Source organism: Macaca mulatta, chromosome 15, assembly GCF_049350105.2.
Source record: "Macaca mulatta isolate MMU2019108-1 chromosome 15, T2T-MMU8v2.0, whole genome shotgun sequence".
Classification (NCBI taxonomy): Eukaryota; Metazoa; Chordata; class Mammalia; order Primates; family Cercopithecidae; genus Macaca; species Macaca mulatta.
This window is the reverse complement of record NC_133420.1, coordinates 18,119,608-18,139,518: the sequence shown is the minus strand read 5'-3', so window position 1 is coordinate 18,139,518 and position 19,911 is coordinate 18,119,608. Positions and strand designations below refer to the sequence as shown.

At 57.2% G+C, this 19,911-nt stretch overlaps 2 protein-coding genes and 1 long non-coding RNA gene across 8 annotated transcripts in view; 2 read left to right on the top strand and 1 right to left on the bottom strand.

Annotated features, from left to right (window-relative positions):
- The window catches only part of LOC114672715 (uncharacterized), an 85,412-nt gene that overhangs the window by 23,892 nt on the left and 41,609 nt on the right, over nt 1–19,911 (bottom strand). The window contains exons 3-7 of one of the 3 annotated variants that reach the window (XR_013405490.1): nt 17,534–17,934; nt 14,869–14,955; nt 13,662–14,038; nt 13,159–13,222; nt 8,547–9,849 (exon numbers count right to left, since the gene is read on the bottom strand). This is a non-coding gene — a long non-coding RNA (uncharacterized LOC114672715). Of the gene's footprint in view, nt 1–8,546; nt 9,850–13,158; nt 13,223–13,661; nt 14,039–14,868; nt 14,957–17,533; nt 17,935–19,911 lie in introns of those variants that run through there. The other 2 variants (XR_013405491.1, XR_003723119.2) reach the window with 2 other exon arrangements.
- On the top strand, nt 1,980–17,890 carry LOC106993593 (uncharacterized). Of its 4 annotated transcripts, none has more exons than XM_077967899.1 (3): nt 1,980–2,953; nt 16,398–16,470; nt 17,284–17,890. In XM_077967899.1, exon 1 carries the CDS (start codon nt 1,995–1,997, stop codon nt 2,742–2,744), a length of 750 nt encoding a protein of 249 aa, XP_077824025.1. In that variant the 5' UTR covers nt 1,980–1,994; the 3' UTR covers nt 2,745–2,953; nt 16,398–16,470; nt 17,284–17,890. The 4 variants fall into 4 exon arrangements, with proteins under 4 accessions (XP_077824025.1, XP_077824026.1, XP_077824023.1 ...); XM_077967900.1 differs by having other exon boundaries at nt 16,398–16,539; XM_077967897.1 differs by lacking the exon at nt 16,398–16,470 and adding an exon at nt 6,982–7,099.
- On the top strand, nt 3,994–4,597 carry LOC106993592 (uncharacterized). The gene is given in 2 exon segments (XM_077967905.1): nt 3,994–4,368; nt 4,370–4,597. Coding segments are annotated over 2 exon segments (603 nt in total).

Sequence of the window (19,911 nt, the reverse complement as noted above, 5' to 3'; positions counted from 1 at the left end):
CCTCCCTATGTCCTTGAGGACAGATCACCCTATGAAAGAGCCCCAGCCACCGTGCTAGGTGCTGTATGGGCAGTGTCTCTTGATCTGAATATAAACCTGAAAAAAAAAAAAGTTATTTTCCCAGTTTTGCAGATCAGGAAATAGAGGCCCTCACAGTGAGGAGGGAGGGGGATTCTCACCCAGGATGGACCCACCCAGGGGTGCGGACCGGACCACTAGGCTGTACTGCCTCAGGCCCTTTAGGAGAAAATCCGTCCTCCCAGTCTCCCCAGGTCTCTTGCCTTTGGCCTGCTCTGGTTCCTGTTATAGAATGGGGGCTGCAGGTGGGCGCGCCTCTGAGCTAGTCCCCCGTCCTTGGGCCGCCTCTCCTAGGCAAACTCCTATTTAACCGGTGAAGGTAAATAAATTATTGCTTCCTCTCCCAAGTCCTCTGGCTGCACCCCTGTCCTCTTCTCTGTGTTCCTGTGGAGCTCCCAAAGGGAGGGGAGAAAAGGCTCAGGGGACATGGCTGGGACACGACTTCCAGCCCAGCCCTGTGTGGGCAGAGACGAGGGAACAGTCCGCCTATTCTCGGCTGGACGTGAGAGGGAGGATGGCCTTGGCTCAACCCAGGGCAAGGCAGGCTGACCAGCCTCTGGGGTTATTTAGATTGGCGGCCAGAGGAGGACAAGTTGCAGGAGAGAGAAGCAAAGATTCAGGCTGCCTAGTGTGGCCACCGCCCCGTCAACCCTAAGATGATCGCAGCCCCTTTCTGGCCACCGAATGTGGGCACCCCAGACCTCTGCGGCAAGGCTGGGTGAGAGCTGTCTTTTGTGCACAGGTGCCCCTAGTCCCCCACCCCTAGTGAGCATTCACACACAGAGGTGAACAGCCCCCTTGTGGGCCTGGAGGCGCCTAGGCCAGGTAGAGATGACCAGAGTGGGAAGCAGAGAATCCCCAGTGCCTAGCACAGTGACTGGCACTGAAGGATTTGTTGGATGAATGAATGAATGATTGCCTGACCTCAGGCCCAGGGAGCAAGGTGTGGTGTGCAGGGTGGCCCCTGGGAGGCTTCAGGGATGGGGAGGGGACGGAGGGGGACTGGGAAAGCCACAAGAAGGCAGCCCTATCCGATGACTCACTTGGGAGGGAAACAGAAGGTGGGCTGTTCTGGGGAAACATCCCCGCTGATGCCCGGGCACCCAGGAGCTTCCAGGTACCCCCAGATCACCCCAGTGAGGACACTCCACAATTCCCCTGGAGGCACCACAGTGGGGCTGTTAAACCCAGGGACTTAGGATTCAGACACTTCTGGGCTCCAGTTCACCCCTCATTGGCTGGACCAGTTGCCTCAGTTTCCCCATCTGCACGGGGCACGGATAGGACCACGTGCTGCACAGGTTTGCTGGGAAGGACACATAAGAGGTGCCCGCTCAGCACATCCTGTCTGCCATTGTTACAAACAACAGCACGGGAGAGCCGGGAGCAGAGCCTGCCAAACGCAGGACCCTGGTCTCCCGCTCCCCTGTGCTGCTGACCTATGGGGTGGCTTTGGACAAGGCACAGCCTCTCTCCAGGCCTTAGTTTCCCCATTTGTACAGTCAGGCCCTGCTAACTTGGACAGGCTTTGGCCCCTCTCCAAGCCCCACAGACACATCAGAGACGTGCACACACGGCCCTGGGACTGCCGACAGTCACACAGGCACGCATAGGCACGTAGGCACAGGCACACAGACGTAGGCACAGACTCACACTCGGCCCCCACCCTGCGCCCTCCCCACTCACACTCGCTCACACTCATGCTCACACACCACCCCGCTCCCCGAAATCTGCTGAGCACCAACGGTTGGTGCGAGCGGGGTTGGGAACGGGAAGAAAAAAGCCCAAGACTCAGCCCAGGAAGAGGGGTGCGGTGGGGGGAGGGCGGGCGAGGGAAATGACAGCCCGCGGTCCCCCTCGAGTCCTGGCTCATGAATATTAATGCGGCGGTAATTAAAATGCAGGCACGCAGCAGGATGGATGCGGCTGCCTCCGGAGCGCGGGGGAGCGCGGCGTCTTTGCAGGCGGGTGGAGCCGGCTCCTCGCCGGCGAAAAGCGGGGCCGGGCTCCGGGGCCTGGGTCCGGGGCGGGCGGGAGGGGGGGACATTTTTCGTGGTTCCGAGCGCCCCGTCCCGGTGTTCCCGCCCCCGCCCCGCGGCCGCCCCTCCGCGCCCTATCCCTGGCCGGGCCGCCCGCCAGGCCGCCGTTTCCCGGAGCCGGCCCCCTCCCGCCCTCGCGGCCGGCTGATGTCATCTGCACACAACTTTCCGCTTCCCGGCCCGTCTCGGGGCCCTGAGTCATCGCCGCCCCCGGCCCCGACGCTGGCCTGCGGCGTCTGTTTGTGCAGAGCGAGGCCCCGCCGGCCGGGCCTGACGTCAGGCTGGCAGGGCCTGGAACGGCCCCGCGCCGCTGCCCCCTGGGGGCAGGACAACACCGCTGGGGGCCGAGGGCAGGGCTCGCCCTCGGAATCCGGCTTCGAAGCCGGCGCCACCTTGTGCCGGCCGCCTGACCTGAGGCAACTCTGTGCTTTCAACTCTCTGAACTTCGGTTTCCTCATCTGCCAGTTGGCAGACGCTCAGCGAATCTTCCTAGACTCACGGGGCGAATTGTACAGTTGGGTAAATCGAGGCCCAGAGATGGGAAAAGGACTGTCCAAGGTCGTACAGCCACCCGGAATTACAGTTCCTTTCTGCCGGGTCACACGCTGCCTTCCACGTGTTACCTAAGAAAGCTTTCCAGCCTGTGCTGAGAAAACCGCCCCACATCATCTGTGGCAGGACTGGGGGGCTGGAGCCCTGGTCAGGCCACTCTGCTTCTGGCCACAGTTTTCTCATCTCTAAAAAGGCGCAGTAACAATATAATGACCGTGTGGAGTCCCCCAGGATACAGGGTCAAAGGAGAGCACAACCATCGCAGTTTCAAGCCCATGGGGCAGGTGAGTCACTATTGTCACTACTGGGGTCACTGTTGAAGCCACTAAGGTCACTGTTGAAGTCAGGTGAGAGGGCCCTCTTGGAGTCAGACCACCTGGGTTCAAATTCTGGCTCCTGCTTCCAGCTCCTTTCCTCTGACCCCCCGTGGGACCCGAACCCGGACCCCTTCCACGGTCACCACCGTCACGGTCCCACCCTTCAAGGTCTCAAACACCCCTCCCCTGTTTCTGGCAGGAGCTGTCCTCACTCCCTCTATGGCCTCTCCAGGCCCAGACTTCACCCTCAGGTCACCCTCACCCCTCGGTGCCCTCCAGCCAGTGGGCCTGGGAAGACGTGTTCATGCTGGAAATGCCTGCCCAGCCCTTGCCCAGTTATACAGAGCAAGTGCTCCAGAAATCTCCTGAGCCCCAGTTTACTGAGGGGAAACTAAGAACCTTCCGGCAACAGCTCTTGAGCTGAGCAGGGATCAGGCTCGGGTCTGGGATCCCAGGCCCTGCAGCCTCCCAGAGGCTTGGTTGAAAGCTCTGGCTCTCACTCCCCCACCTCCACCCAGCACCTGCCCGGTCCAGGCTCACCCCCCACCCCTCCACCTGGTCAGTGGTGGCTTGGCCTCCTCTCAGCCCCTCCATCCCTCTTGGCTGTACACACCCTCAAGCTAATGGAACTCAAACTGGTGGAGGAAGGCCTGCCCTATCCCTCCCAGGCCCTGCCTCTCGCTCCCTGTCCCCAGCCTCACTGGACCACTTTCAAGTCCTCCAGTGCTGCAGGCTCCCTCTTCATGCCTCCAGGCCTTTGCACGTGCTGGTTCCTCTCCCGTTTTCCTGGTTAACTCCTCCACCTCCATCCGAGCTAGGCTCTTCCCCTGGAGAGTGTCCCAGTTAGCACCACCCCACAACACACACACACACCAGCATACACTCTCCACATCACAGGGACCACATCCCACACAGGCACGGACACACTGCATGACACAGATCACAGGCACAAAAGTGCATGCTCTAGCGTGCATGCATGCACGCACAGACACACACTCACACTCCATATGCTGATACACTTATCCCCCCACCACAACATCACACAGACCATTCGACACACTCCTCACGTCCTCTGGCCACACAGTAAACACACGCACACCACAGAGCTCATGTCTGGGCTGGCCTGGTGCCCTCCTCTGGGCTCCTGCCCCCAGCCTTGGCATTTACCCCCCATTGAGGGCAGGGACCAATCCATCTCCATTTTCCTCCCTTTCAGCTCAGGGCCCTGCACCAAGTCTCTCCCAGTTATTGCTTGGACCCGGACCCCTCCCACAGTCACCACTGTCACAGTCCCACCTCCTTCAAGGTCTCAAACACCCCTCCCCTGTTTCTGGCAGGAGCCATCCTCACTCCCTCTATTGCCTCTCCAGGCCCAGACTTCCACCCTCAGGTCACCCTCACCTGGGCTTTAGGGTGCCACATACCCAGCCCCAGGCCCTGGCCTCTGGAATGGTTGGTAACTTGAACTGGGCCAGAGGCTTAAGCTCATGTCTGTCTGGAGCCTCAACTTTCTTCTCTGTAAAATGGGCTAACACTGAAAGCACCTTGCAGAATCTCAGCAGTGTCACAGTGGACATTGTTAGTGCGGCCAGCAGACTCCTGCTGGGCTGAGTTTGTGGGTAACCCAAGTCTGAGCAGGTACAGTTCCTCCCTCAGGTGAGTGTTCCGCCCCCAAGTGAGCATCCTGCTGCCCTTCCTGCAAATCAGGCCCCTGGGACACTTAGTGCCGAGCCTTGGGGGTGGGGTATTTGGTCCGGGTTCCTGACAAGTGGCTGGGTTGTCTGTTCCCTCTCTTCAGGGGGAGCCTCCATGGGTGGCCTGGGCTCACATCGGCTCCTCCAGTCCAGCAGAGCACCCCCCGCTGGCTGCCCAGCCTGTTAAGGGAACTTGCTGAGCAGGACATTGAGCCCCTCCTGGTGGGTGACCAGAATCAGGAGAAGACAGAGGGGAGGTGGCAGGCCCTGGGATGGAGGGAGGGCAGCTGAGCCGCCTGCCCTCATCCTCCCTGCCCTTTGGGTGTTGGAACCCTTCCCATGGCCCAGCAGGAACCCAGCGGCTCACCTGAGCCCAGACTAAAGATGAGGCACTTTACCACATATGCAGAGATGAGAAACAGAGGCCCGAGTAGGGAAGGGACTGGACACGGTGGAACAGCCACGGGCTGTGCCTGTGTTTCCATCCGCCTTCCTCCTGCCTGTGCTTGAGTCACGTGCTGGTGTGCAGGGAACAGGAAGACAGCCACTGCCCTCACAGGCTTAGGGTCTAGCAGAGTCCACAGTGACCACAGGCGAATAAACAAAGGCAGTGAAACAGAGGTGGGCAAGGAGAGGTGCTGGGATGGGGAGCAAGGGAGTACCCATGCTCATGGGTATAAACACATGGAAGCCATATGCATGTCTCAGAGTTTCTTCCAGAACTTTTTTTTTTTTTTTCCCCAAGACGGAGTCTTGTTCTATAGCCCAGGCTGGAGCGCAGTGGCACGACCTCGGCTCACGGCAACCTCCACCTCCTGGGTTCAAGTAATTCTCCTGCCTCAGTCTCCCGAGTAGCTGGGATTACAGGCACACACCACCACGCCTGGCTAATTTTTGTATTTTTAGTAGAGACGGGGTTTCACCATGTTGGCCAGGCTGGTGTCGAACTCCCGACCTCAGGTGATCCACCCGCCTCGGCCTCCCACAGTGCTGGGATTACAGGTGTGAGCCACTGAGCCTGACCCCTTCTAGAACTTCTCTGTTTACTCTCCCATCTACACTGAACACCTTTGCCCAAGGCTGGGGGCAGAGTGGTTAAGAGCCAAATCTAGACTCCTTGCTGTGTGACCTCGGCCAGGTCACTGTCCCCCCATGCCTCCCTGTCATGTCCTCTTCTAAAAAATGGACAGCCCTCAGGACTGTCGCTGAAGGGTCCGTGAGATGACTGTGAAGCTCTTGGTGTGGGGACCCAAGCTCAACCCTGCCCCAAGTACTGTCCCCCAACCCAACTGCAGTACTCGGCCTCCTCAACTTCTAGCTTCCAGTCTCTGCCTGAACCCCAGCACCTGGCAGTTTAGCTCAGTTCATTTACCTAGCCCGGCCTGGGTTCCTACGAGAAGAAGGCGGGTCACGATGACAAGACTGCTGGGGACAACTGGGTCCCTGGCCAGGTACTCAGGTCTGCAGCCTAAATCATGGCAAGCTATTTCCCAGCCACCCAACTCTTGGGCATCCCTGCAGGACCTCTACAGGGAGTCCTTGGCTCCCTGAAGGATGGATCATCAGAGGAGCTGCCAGGCTGTCAGAGCTGGAAGGGACCTCAGGGATCACCACTGTGGCCAACCCCCCACTGCACACACAGAAAAGCTGCAGCTCAGAGCCAGACACAGTGGCTCACGCCTGTAATCCCAGCACTTTGGGAGGCCAAGGCAGGCGGATCACCTGAGGTCGGGAGTTCGAGACCAGCCTGGCCAACATGGAGAAACCCCGTCTCTACTAAAAAATACAAAATTAGCCAGGTGTGGTGGCACATGCCTGTAATCCCAGCTACTCAGGAGGCTGAGGCAGGAGAATTACTTGAACCCAGGAGGCAAAGGTTGCAGTGAGCCAAGATCACGCCATTGCACTCCAGCCTGGACAAAAAGAGTGAAACTCTGTCTAAAAAAAAAAAGAAAAAAGAAAAGAAAAGCTGCAGCTCAGAGAAGTGGAGACACTGGTGTCCAGGGACCCACAGCAAGGCCTTGGCCCAGCTGGGGCTAGACGGGAAGACGTGGTTCAGCATTGGAACTCCATGGCCTGGGTTCAAATCGGGGTCTGTCACTGGGCAGCTGTGAGTCTAAGTCTCTGAACTTCTCTGTGCCTTAGTGTCCTCATTCTGTAGAGTGGAGATAGTAATCATTCCTATTTCTAAGTCTGTTGTGAGAAATAAGTGAACTAATACATATGATATGCTTAAAAGCAGAGCCCGGGACACAGTGAGCATACAATAGACATTAGCTGCCATGGTCTCTTGATTTCAAGCCCAGTGCAGGTGCATGTGACTCATGAAACTTCAGTGACATCTGTTCTGTGCCAGGCACTGAAGATGGAGCAGCGAACAGCACTGACCCAACCTGCCCTCCTGTTGCCTACAGGCCAGGTAGGAAACACACTGGAAACTGACAACTCCATGTGCTCATCACCATGTGGTTTCTGCTGGTCTGGGGAGCCAGGGACAAGAGCAGAAAACATGGTTCCAGGTAGAGGGGGTAGTACGCATGAAGACCATGAGGCAGAAATGACACAAAACTGAATTGGAGAGAAGGCCCAAATGGCTAGAGCTCAGAACCCAAGGAGAGAAGGGAAGAGAGGAGGGACATCCAGAGCCTGGAGAATGATATGTAGACAGCCCGGGAACCAGCGCTGGTTAGACAGGGAAGGAAACTCAAAGCCTGCATTTTTGCATTTTAGAAAGATCTGACTGGCTGACCTGAGGAGGGCAGATAGGAGGTTAGGGTGGCAGAGCGGGGTGGGGGGGTAGGCAGATAGTTGGGGCTAGGAGCCCAGGGAGCAGGCAGGGCGTGGAGCAGCCGGATAAGGGGGATAAGGGTGGGGGGCAGTGGGGACAGGGTAAAGGGAGCTGACTCATTGAAGTGGGAAGCTCCCCAGGGTTGGCATTTGACTGGGGCGTGGGGGATCTGACTGGGGCGGGGGTACGTGGCTGCAGGTGACGGTCAAGAGCAAGCTCAAGGAGGGAGGGAGACCCCATGTCCAGCTCTGACCACCCCAGCTGCTGCAGCACCCGGGGGCCCTCGGCCCACAGACTTGAGCCCTGTGCTTTCGAGAGCAGCACTCCTGGACCAGGGAGACATTTCCAGCTGGAGCCATGGGCCCCTTGACCATGATCTGGCATCTGGGGCCCTGGAGTTCCCTGTTCAATGACCTCAGCCTGCGTCCTGGGTGCATTCTCCTGAGGGTTGTCTGAGCCACCCGTTTGGGCACCCTTAAGCCCCAGGAGTGACCAGGAGGTGGCTGTTGGCAGGGGGTGTGGACAGAACATGTGCTTACAGCCTGGAGTGCCTACACCTGAGCATGCACAGCCCCTCAGGGAAAAGAAAAGAACCTGGGGCAAAAAGGAAAGAAGAGTGTGAAGCTGGAGAGGCCAGAGACTGAGGCTGGCTCCCCACCCCCACCCTCCCACCTGCTACAGCTCCTCCTGCAGTCTCCGGTCTCCGAGGAGCCTGATAATTCTAAACACAAACCCAGCCTTCCAGGTGTGTTTGTCCTTATGAAGGTGTATTTGTCAAGGAAGGAGGACAGAACATTTTTTTTTCGAGACGGAGTTTCGCTTTTGTTGCCCAGGCCGGAGTGAAGTGGTGCGATCTTGGCTCACTGCAACCTCCACCTCCCTGGTTCAAGCGATTCTCCTGCCTCAGCCTCCCGAGTAGCTGGGATTACAGGCATGCACCACCACACTCGGCTAATTTTGTATTTTTAGTAGAGACGGGGTTTCTCCATTTTGGTCAGGCTGGTCTCGAACTCCCGACCTCAGGTGATTTGCCCACCTCGGCCTCCCAAAGTGATGGGATTACAGGCATGAGCCGCCGTACCAGGCAACAGAACATATTTTATTTAGCAGTTTGTTAGCTTGATTTATAACTTGTAAATACCTAGACATGAGGTATGTGGGCCTCAGCTTGCACTCCTGCCCCAGGCTGACCCCTGGTGCGGCCCAGAGAGAAGCCGCCTCCCTGGGCTGACCCCTAACCAGCAGGCTGACTCTCAGGGGATCCTGCAGGCTTCTTCAGAGCTTCCTACCCCGTGCACCCTCACAGGACTCAGTCCAGCCCCCTGCCTTTGTCTGAGGGTCCTCCTGCCTCCCCGTTAGAGGGTTCAACTCCAGCCCTCCCTGCCCTCACCCTTCTTCCTGTCCCTTGTCCCTGGAGGTCCTGGGCTTTCCAGCTTGTCACTGGTTTTATTTGGCCACAGTGGCATGTGTCACCAGCTGACCAGCTGGGTATGAGTCCTGTCCCTCCTTCGAGAGATGGAGAGCTCCTAGAAGCAGTGCCTCCCAGCAGAAGCAGAATCTTGCCCTGGGGAGGAGTACAGCTCAGAACTTGAAACTCGGGATCAAATCTCAGCTCTGTGACTTTCTTGATGGGTGACCTTGGGAGGCAGCTTTGCTGCTTTGAGCCCTGTTTCCTCCTCGGAAAACCCATAACAACAACTGTACCTCTTGCAGTGAGGAGACAAGGTGGAATGGAACGCAGAGGCCACGTGTGCCTGGCACTTGGCAAGTACACCGGGAAGGATTGGGAAGGGCAGGAGTTACATCATTCACCTCTGTTTACAGCTAAGCAAACTAGCGGAGGCTCAGCGAGGTGAAGCCAGTCCCCAAGGTCACACAGCCGGCCGCAGGCCAGGGGCCCAAGACGTAGTTGTCTGACCTGTGCTCTAACCACTGTACTCTCTGGCCTCGAGACGGCTCCCACATTACCTTTCCCTGTTCTCCGTGGCCCTCCAGCGCCTGAAAGCCGCTTGGGGGCCGCGGAGGCAGGTGGCATGGCCAGGGCAGAGTCCGCAGGGCGGAAAGGGTTAAGGGGCTCCGCCGCATTGGGCCGTCCTTCAAGGGGGGAACTAGCCAATGAGAGCTCGCCGCGATGAGGTAATGCCGAGACCACGCGGAGTGGGCGGGACTGGCGGGGACCCCGCAGAGCTCCGCGCTTCTTCTCTCCCCACCTACTTCTCACCTTTGACCTTGATGTACCCCGCCCCTCCCCCAACCTTACCCCTGCAGAAACGCCCGAACTGAAAGTCTCGGCTCCAGGGCCGCGGGCATCCCTTAGTCTGGGACAGGAACCGAGAGACGTCCCGGCCTCAGTCACACCTTCTGGGCCTCAGTTTCCCTTTCTGCAAGGAGAGTGGGTGATCGCTAAAGACCCTACCAGCTGTGGACGTCCTTGGATCCCAGGACAGTTTTCAGCCCTTCCTTGCCCTTGGCCCGAACTTGAACGGTCCCAGCCCCGGCTCCCCTCAGGCAGTGCCCAGTGCCAGGGACCTAGAAGTCCCCCGGGCCACAGGGAAGGAGCCTCACCGGCCCAGCCACGCCCTCCATGTGGCCCGGACCCATCCCCTGGGTATCGCACCTGGCGCGCCCACCGATGCCACCAAGCTCTGCTAGCTGCACCAGCAGCAGGACCTGCCGGCGCGGCGGTCAGAGGTCAACATTCATCCCACCGCCAGTAAGAATCGAGGGCCTGCCGCGTGCGGCTCAGGGCTTCGTCCTGAGCCGTGTCCCGGGGCCGCCTGCTCCCGCCACCCCTCCCCGCGGGCCTGCAGAGAGCCCGTCCGCCCCGTTCGCGCGGTCCGGGCACGAAGCGGTTAACGCCTTTCCAGCCGAGCTGGCACCGCGCGGCCGGGCTTATTAGTCAGCTCGCGGGGAGGCGGCGAGGGGAGGGGAGGGGCTCGAGTGGAGAACCGCAGAAAGCTATTCTCAGGGGCTCCCGAGTGTGGGGAGGGCGGCTCAGCAGGAGCTGCTGCTTCCCAGAAAGTTGATTATTTTTAACCCAGGAAGAAGAAAGGAAGGAGGCGAGGGAGAAGGACTCAGAGAAAAGAGGAGAGGAAAAGAGAGGAGAGGAGAGGAGAGAAGTGGGGGCGGGGGAGGTCCGGGAAGGGGAATGGGGAGAGGGGAGGGAACGGGAAAGAGAGCAGGAGAGGAGGGGAGAAGGAGGGGAGCCAGCGGGGTGATGGAGGGAGAGAGAAAGGCAGAGCCCAGTTGGAGCTGGAGAAGCCAGCTGGCAGGGCTTGGGGAGGAGGAATGGATGCCGAGCGGGCACTGCCACCTTTCCCGTACCCCTGGGGCTCTGTGGGGCTCCATCCTGGCCTCCTGGTGCCCCAGCTGAGAGCAGCCCTCCAGCCTCATCAACCAGGCCCCAGGGGCACTGGGCTTGGGGGAGTGGAAGGCACAAGGCAGCTGCAGCCCTGTCCTGGGGGCTCTCCAGCCAATATGTCCTTGCCCTTGGGGTGACCACTGGGACACAGGGCTTGGGAGCCCTAGGGGAGGGGCAAGGAGGCCTCCCCTGATACCCCAGGGTCTCTTCAGGGAGGGTTTCCTGGAGGAGAGGGTGGGAGGGACTGGGGCTCCCTTTTTCCTGCCTCTGGGTGGAGCCAGGCTGAAAACCAAACCCACAGAGGGCCCCACAAGGGTGCTGGGGGCACAGTCACAAACAAGACAGCCACAGTCAGGCCCCCACAGAGCAGTCCTGCAGGAGAGATGGTAGCTGCACAAATCGTGATGAATAAGGCATTAAAGAATGACAAGGGGGTAGCGGGCAGGGAGCGCCGGTCCCCTGGGCCTGGCCTCCGCAGAGGTCGCGGAAGACCTCCTCGAAGAGGGTGCCTGAGGACCAGGGTGGCTGATGAGGGGAGGAGAGACTGGTGGAGGCGAAAGGGACAGGGGTGGTCTGGATGGGGACCCCCAGGCCACAGACCTAAGAGCTTGAGAGGGGATCAGTATGACCAGAGGCAGGGAGGGGGACATTTGGCCTGAGACCAGCCCTTGTCTTATGGTGGCCGGAAGCTTGGGAAGGGTTTTATAGAGAAAAGAGACTAGATCGCCAAAGCTTACTCAGAATAGTAGAGACAAGAGTGGACACAGAAGCCAGTTGGGAGTGTCGCACTGAGATCCAGGGGAGATGGTGGCAGCCGGCTGAGACAGTGTGGGAGGTACAGGGGACAGGGCATGGTGTGGCATGGCTAGAGGGTAAAGGAGGCCAAGGAGGGGTTGGGGAGGCTCCTTGTGCCCTGGCATGTGCAGTGGGTGGATGCTGGTGCTGTCCCCGAGGCAGAGGACAGCATGGGGGAGCAGGTTCATGGGAGACCAGGCATTTGTTTTGGGACATGGTGGGGGCAGCCAGGAACAGTGTGCCAGAGGGAGGAACAGCTTGAGCAAAGGCACAGAGAGGAGACAGGCAAAGAGAACCACATGTAGCATGGTGGGACATGCCAGAATCTTCCAGAGAGGTGGGCCTCTGATGCAAACAGATGAGTCTGCCCTGGATCTGCAGGCAGTGGTCAGCTGCGGGCGTGTGGGAGCGGGGGAGGGGAAGGGAGCTTTCAGCTCTAGACACAGTCATGGTGCCCAGCAGCCGGGGACCCAGGCTGGTGGGGGGGAGTGTCACTGGGACAGGTGGCAGGGCCCTAGCTCTGGGACAGCATGTGTGTGTGAGAGTGAGTGTAAGAGTATGAGAGTGAGTATGAGAGTGTGTGTGTATGAGTGTGTATATGAATGTGTGTGTGAGTGTATGTGTGTGAGAGTGTGTATGTGTGTGAGTGTGAATGTGTGAGTGTATATGTGAGTGTGCATGAGTGTATAAGTGACTGTGAGTGAGTGTGTGTGAGACTAAGTGTCCTTTGCACTAAGTGCCCTGCCCTCCACTTGAGGCACAACCCTAGGACACCTCCAACCTCTCCAGGATCAGGGAATGGCCCAGCCAGGCCAGACCAGGAAATGATGGATGGAGGAGGGCCTAGGCTGCTGCTCTGAAAATCCACCCTCAACCCTGGTCACTCTGGAACCCTGGAGCAGCATCTGAGCCCCTTCCCAAGGAGTCCAGTGACTGGAAGGCAGCATCCAGGGCCACCCGTGCAGCGTCCAGGACCTGTCTGTCCTCTCACAGGATGGAGCTTGGGGTTCCTGAGCTTGGAGCTGCCTATAATACCAGGATTAGTGGCTCAGCCGAGGTCAGTTTCAGACAGTGGCTAGGGTAGTGGCCTGGGCTGTGGGAGGAGGATGAAGGTCTAGACAGTCACAGAGACCCTGGGAGGCCCAGAGAAAGTGGATGCCAGAGAGGAACCCAAAGTCCCAGAAATTGCAAAAAATGCCAGGGAGAGGAGGAGAGAGAAAAAGGCCACGCAGCAGCCCTGAGCCTGAGAGCATGTGCCACAGTTTGTCTGTGGGTCTGTTGAGTTTGGCCCAATGGCTCTGAGCTGACTCTGCAGCCACAAAAACTTAGGACCTGGAAGGTCCCATCCAGCACAGGAAGGACTCTCCCTGGGATGGAAGCAAAGAGAAAAAAAGGAAGTACTGAATCCACACATAGAGGACAAGGGGCTCCGATCCTCCGTGGCTCCGAACCTACCTGCGACTCCCGGACCACACAAGACGATGGCATTCCCACCCCCAGCAGTGCAACAGAAAGTCACAGTTAAGGGACAAACCTGAATCCAAACCCGTTGCTGACTGGCAAGTGTCTTTGGCCTCTGTCTGCCTCAGTTTCTTCACCTGCAAAATGGGGATGATAATAATGGTTCCTCTGTCCTCAGGGGCAGAGAAACAATGGAAGTAAGCCCCTTAGTTAAGGAAGTAGCCTGTCCTGGGTCCCTTGGGGCCCCGAAATGTCCCCAGCAGTATAAGGGCATGAGTCCTCCAAGATGGAAGATAATTAGACTTACCACGATCTAACCGTGGGCCAGTGCTTTTATTTATTTATTTATTTGAGACAGAGTCTTGCTCCGTCACCCAGGCTGGAGTGCAATGACGCAATCTCAGCTCACTGCAACCTCCGCCTCCCAGGTTCAAGCCATTCTAATGCCTCAACCTCCCAAGTGACTGGGTTTACAGGTGCACGCCACCATGCCCAGCTAATTTTTTTTTCTTTTTTTGAGATGGAGTTTCGCTCTTGTTGCCCAGGGTAGAGTGCAATGGCGCCATCTCAACTCACCGTAACCTCTGCCTTCCAGGTTCGAGCGATTCTCCTGCCTCAGCCTCCCAAGTAGCTGGAATTACAGGCATGTGCCACCACGCCCGGCTAATTCTGTATTTTTAGTAGAGACGTGGTTTCTCCGTGTTGGTCAGGCTGGTCTCGAACTCCCGACTTCAGGTGATTTGCCTGACTCGGTCACCCAAAGTGCTGGGATTACAGGCGTGAGCCACCGTGCCCAGCCGATTTTTTGTATTTTTATTAGAGATAGGGTTTCACTGTGTTGTCCAGGCTGGTCTCAAACTCCTGACGTCAAGTGATCCACCTGTCTCAGCCTCCCAAAGTACTGGGATTACAGGCGTGAGCCACCGCGCCTGGCCCAGGCAGTGTTCTTTTTCCTGTTTTGCAGACGAGAAGACCAAGGCTCAGAGAAATCTGTAGTCGGCCCAGAGCTATATATACAGCAGGAAGGTGGGGGAATCGCAATTCAAACTCTCGGGCCTGCTGTCTCCCTGGGAATTCGGTTCTCACTGCCTCCATATAAAGAAATACACGTGCAGGAAGCAGCCCAGAGCACCCTCCTCTCCCTCCCAAAAACCCACACAGTGATCCTGGCCAAGCCCCCTGGGTCCAGGAGGAGCCATGTCCCCATTAGGCATCTCTGAGCTGTGCTTTCACATTGGGGTCCCCCCCGCAGGGCTGGTGGAACACAAAGAGGGGTGGCCAAGGCAGAGAAAGAACCCGACAGGCCAGGAGCCGGCTTTTCTCCCTGCTTTCTTCCTCCCTTGCTTCTTTGTTAAGCTCCCTTTCAGCTGAACCGGCAGAGCCTGGGTGTTCCGAGCTGACAATAATTGCTGCGTCTAGACAGTGTCTGGTATGAGGCCTCCCTCTCCGCGCCTCGCCGGCCTCCCCGAGGCTCCTATTCCCAGCCCTGCTGGCCCCTGCTCTGCGCCCTCCGTTTCCCACACCCCTGCCCCTCTCTGGCTGCCCAGGGTGCCCTGTCCTGCCTCCCTCCTGCTCTAGGCCTCCCTCGAATTTTCAATCCTTGCATCTCTTCCTCCCTCCCCAGCCGCACCCCAGGCACTGGCCCCATTCCCTCCCACAGCCTGAAATTCAGGGAACAAAGGTGGTTTTGCATCTGGCTGTGGCTGGGAGACCTTCGAAGGAGGCTGAGCCAGGCAAACCCTCCCCTCCCAGCTCTTGGCCCCGCCAGGAGCCAGAGACTCACATTGCTGGCTTCCGGCCTGATCTGGGAAGTTCTGGGATTGATAGTTGAAACAGCCTTAAGGCTCCTTCCCTCATCTTCCTATCTGACCTGGAAGGAAACCCAGAGAAATCAACGCAGAAAAGACTTAGGACAGATAGAAGGAAGCACTTCCTGGTGACACTGACCAGCAGACATGAATGGAATGGTTTTAAGAGCTTCAGGGGACAGGAATTCAGGCTTCACAAGGTCTAAGAGTTCCTCCTGCCCGGCTCAGATCTGCAGCTCTGGAAGTTTCCCCAGAAGCCAGAGCCTCTTCACTGGCATCAGATGCTCGGGGTGACCCTGATATAACAACAACCACAGCCAGCATTTGCCCGGCCCTTTCCTTGCATCAAGCGCTGTGCAAACTCTACATGCGTATCAATTGATGTCATCCTCTCCAGGACCCTGAGAGACAGAATAAGCTTATGATTAGTTCCGTTTTACAGATGAGGAAACTGAGACACAGAGGGGTTAAGTAACTTGCCCAAAGTCACCCAGCCAGGAGAGGAGAAGCCAAGATTTGAAGCCACAGAGGTTGACTCCAGAGCTCCAATAACGACTGATGATAGGAACTCGAAATACTTAAAATCATCTACCCGGGACTGGGATGAGCCCTTGGCGTCTAGTGTTTCCTTGCATCTCACAAGGCTGTTAAGATCCAGGGTTATGCCCACTAGATAGATGAAAAGAGAAGAGCCTGGGGCTGCAGGCTGTGACCAGATGGTGACCTAACTCCATGTCCGAAAGGCTGAGCAATCCAGGCTACTGGACTGGACTCACCATGGAGTGGGAGCTTAATACACGTGTGGGACCATTTCCCACTCCTTCCTTCTGGGCTTTCTTGGGCACCTCCTGCCCTGATCAAGCTGGGGGAGATAGAGGCCAATGTGGGTACGGCTCTGTCCTCAGGAGACCATGGCCTAGAGGAGACTGGCAAAGCAGCCAGCTTCAATCTGGAGGAGGAATTGTGATGATGCAAGGGATATGGGACCTCTGGGAGCCAACAGGAGGGACCCTAAATCCAAGAGGGCTTCCTAGAGGAGGTGGAATCAACATGACTTCCTGACAGATGAGTAAAAGTTAGGCGGGCCAAGAGGGGAGAGAAGTGTTCCAGGAAGAGGAAATCCACACATAAGAAGGTCTTGAAGTGAGAGAACAGGGTAATCTAGAAGAACTAGAGAAACTTAAGCAGCTGTGTCAGGTCAAACAGTGGGTGGGAATCACAGGGCTGGAGCCCAGCTGATCAGGAAGGCCGTTGAGTGCCAGGTTGAGAGCTGGGACTTATCCCCAGGCAGGGAGGCCTACTGGGAGACTGCTCTGAGAGTCCAGGCAAGTGGGGCTGTGTAGACTGTGAGGATGTGGAATGGAGTGGGGCCGGAGGACTGGAGAGGCCCTCAAGAGTTGTAAAAACAGAGTCTCCTCTGATGTGGATCTGGCCTGCAAGTGTGATGCTGTTCCAGACACAGAGAACAGCATGGACAAAGGCTTTCTTTTCTTTTTTTTTCCAGACGGAGTCTTGCTCTGTCGCCAGGCTGGAGTTCAGTGGCGTGATCTCGGCTCACTGCAACCTCCTCCTCCCAGGTTCAAGCGATTCTCCTGCCTCAGCCTCCCAAATAGCTGGGATTATAGACGTGTGTGCCACCAGGCCCTGTTAGTTTTTTTTTTTCTTTTTTTGAGACGGAGTCTTGCTCTGTCGCCCAGGCTGGAGTGCAGTGGCCTGATCTTGGCTCACTGCAAGCTCCGCCTCCCATGTTCACGCCATTCTCCTGCCTCAGCCTCCCAAGTAGCTGGAACTATAGGCGCCCGCCACCACACTCGGCTAATTTTTTGTATTTTTTTAGTAGAGACGGGGTTTCACTGTGTTAGCCAGGATGGTCTCGATCTCCTGACCTCGTGATCTGCCTGCCTCGGCCTCCCAAAGTGCTGGGATTACAGGCGTGAGCCACCACGCCTGGCCAATTTTTGTATTTTAAGTAGAGACGGAGTTTCACTATGTTGGCCAAGTTGGTGTCAAACTCCTGACCTCGGGTGATTGTCAGCCTTGGCCTCCCAAAGTGCTGGGATTACAGGCGTGAGCCACTGCACCCGGCCAGACAAAAGCTTTCAACCGGTGGGCAGCCTGGTGTGCTCCGGGAGGAGGACACCCTGGAGAGACAGTGCGGCCAGGCACTGAACTACCTTTGGAAGCAAGTAGGAGCAACATCGAAGGTTTGCTAGCTCAGGAAGGAGGATTAATTGGAACGATTAAGCTGGAAGCTCTGTAAGATGGATTAGATGGGCAAACTTGGAGGCAGGAAGGCTGGGAGGAGGCTGCTGCTCCGTAATTTTTCTACCCAGTCCCTGATTTCTGGCCACCCCACCCTTACAGTGAGTCATTTTGTTTTTGTTTTTTAGAAGCGAGGTCTCGCTGTGTTACCCGGGCTGGAGTGCAGTGGCTACTTACAGGCATGATCATAGCACACTGCAGCCTCGAACTCCTGGACTAAAGCAGTTCTCCTGCCTCAGCCTCCAGAGCAGCTGGGACTGCAGACACGCACCACAGACAGAGCCCAGCCTGAGTCATTCTGATTCTGTAACTGGCTTCCTCTCGGTGAGCTGGCTCACACCCTCCACCCCCAGCTTGAGAAGGAAAGAGGATGCTCACCGTTCTTTCCTCATGCAGGCCATCGATGGAAATGTCAGATAGTGCGAGTCCACGCCTGAACACCTCTGGGGTCCACTCTGGGACTGACACTGGCAGATTCATCGATGAGCTCCCGCCTGCCACCTCTGGGCCTGCATTGCGGTGATATGGCCAAGGGCCTGGGTCTTCAATTCTCCAGACTTGCCGAATGCACAGCGCAGGCCTCGTCGGCAACTGCAGACAAGCAGAGGCAGCACCTGGGCTCTGCCTGTGCCTGGTACAGTGAGGCGAGGGTGGGGGTAGGAATGAGGGTCCTCTCCGTGCAAGGGGGGAAGATAGAAGAACAAAATTTCACCCTAATGTAGTGTCTTTAGACCATGAAATGCTGTGCTCTTGTTAGTCTGATATCAGGTGCTTGCAGCCTGGCAAAGGAAAAGAAAAACAGGCTGAGGCACGTGATAGAAGACAGGCAGGGATGCCACAATCATAACCATGGCAAAGACTAGGATCAGACAGGCCCACCATCTCTGACCCCAAATCCCTGGGCAGATGGTTCCAGAACTCAGAATTTTCCCAGTTTTAGAAAGATGGGGCCAGGTGCAGTGGCTCACACCTGTAATCCCAGCACTTTGGGAGGACGAGGTGGGTGGATCACCTGAGGTCAGGAGTTCGAGACCAGCCTGGCCAACATGGTGAAACCCTGTTTCTACTAAAAATGCAAAAAAAGACCAAAAAAAAAAAAAAACAAAACAAAAAACAAAAAAAAAAACTTAGCCGGGTGTGGTGGTGCATGCCTGTAATCCCAGCTACTTGGGAGGCTGAGGCAGGAGAATTCCGTGAACCCGGGAGGCGGAGGTTGCAGTGAGCCAAGATCGAGCCACTGCACTCCAGTCCAGGCAACAGAGCAAGAGTCCATTCCCCCTCCCCAAAAAAAGAAAGATGATGTGATACACATCATATATTTCCTGACACCCCCAACCAAACACATTTATGCGACTGTTGCAAAGCAGACGAGGAAAGATTCTAAATAGGCTCTGCATCTCAGTTTTCTCATCCCTGCAATGGGGCAATGGTGGTATGCACCTCCCAGGGCTGTTCGGAGAATCTGATGCCTCCCATTGCACTGGTGAGCCTGGCACAGGCACAGGTCCCACCCCAGGCCCTTTGGACTGGCTGTTCCTTTGGTCTGGAACATTTGTCCCGATACCTCCTGAGAGGGCTCCGTCACCTCCTTCAGGGCACTGCCCAAATGCTACCTCCTCACAGAGGCTTTCCCTGACCACCCCGTCTCATTCCTCTTCCTGCATAGCCTCTGTCACCTGACATTTTATGGCATCAATTACTCATTTATTAATTTCCTGCTCTCCCACAGTAGCACCTGAGCTCTGTGAGGGGAAGACTTTGTTCTGTTGTGGGCTGTGCACCCAACACCTCGGACAGTGCCTGCACAGGTGGGCGTTTATGTTGGATGAAGGATTTTCTGTTAAAGGTGTCTGGTGCACACACACACACACACACACACACACACACACACACACACACAGCCCAGCAGGTACGATGGTGATTATTATTGTTATTGGTGGTGCTCTATTGTTGTTATTAGTATCTGTTGAAAAAGACCCTAAGCGATGCCAACCCTTGGTTCTCCAGCCTGTGAAATGGGCATCCTGGGCGCCGAGGCACCAGCCTTGGGAAGCTGGTAGGGGGTCCCTGCAGGAGAGACAAAGAACACTGCCCGCTCCCCGGGGGAGCCTGCGCCCCTCACAGGAGAGAGAAGCAGGGGGTGGGGAGCAGAGGGAGCTTGCAGCCCCACACGCAGGGCTGCCAGAAGGCCATACATAATTCATTGCCAAATGGGGCTGCGGGCGGCTCTCCGCGGCGTGCGCTGGGGGCTCACTCTGCGCCTGGCACTTTGCTGACTGCGCCTCGCACATCGCCTCATTGCATCTTCATGGGTTTGCAGGGTGTGACCCTTCCCCCTGTTTTACCCAAGGGGATCCTGAGGCTCAGAGGATGGGGCCACCGTGCTAGTCACACAGCCTCTCTGTGACAAAGCTGGGCCTCGGATCAGCAGGTTCGGCCCCCGGCGGCCCCCATTCACGGCCTCCCTGTTGAGGGAAGAGACGGGCCTGGGGAGTGGGTGGGAGGCACAAAGGAGACCCCACTCCGAGACAGGCTGCAGAAGAGGGAGCTGGGTCTCAGCAGGGCTGGGGAAGGCTCCAGCCCCAGCCCTCCACCCAACCCCCTGCCCTCCTCTCCCGGAGGAGATGCTCCCCAAATCAGCCATCATGATCCCTGGCTCTGGGGGGTGGAGGTGGGAGCAGTTTGCTCAGCTGTGAAATGGGAATAACAGAAGCCGTCCCTGGGACTATGAGATCAAGGTGCTCAAGAAAAGTGGT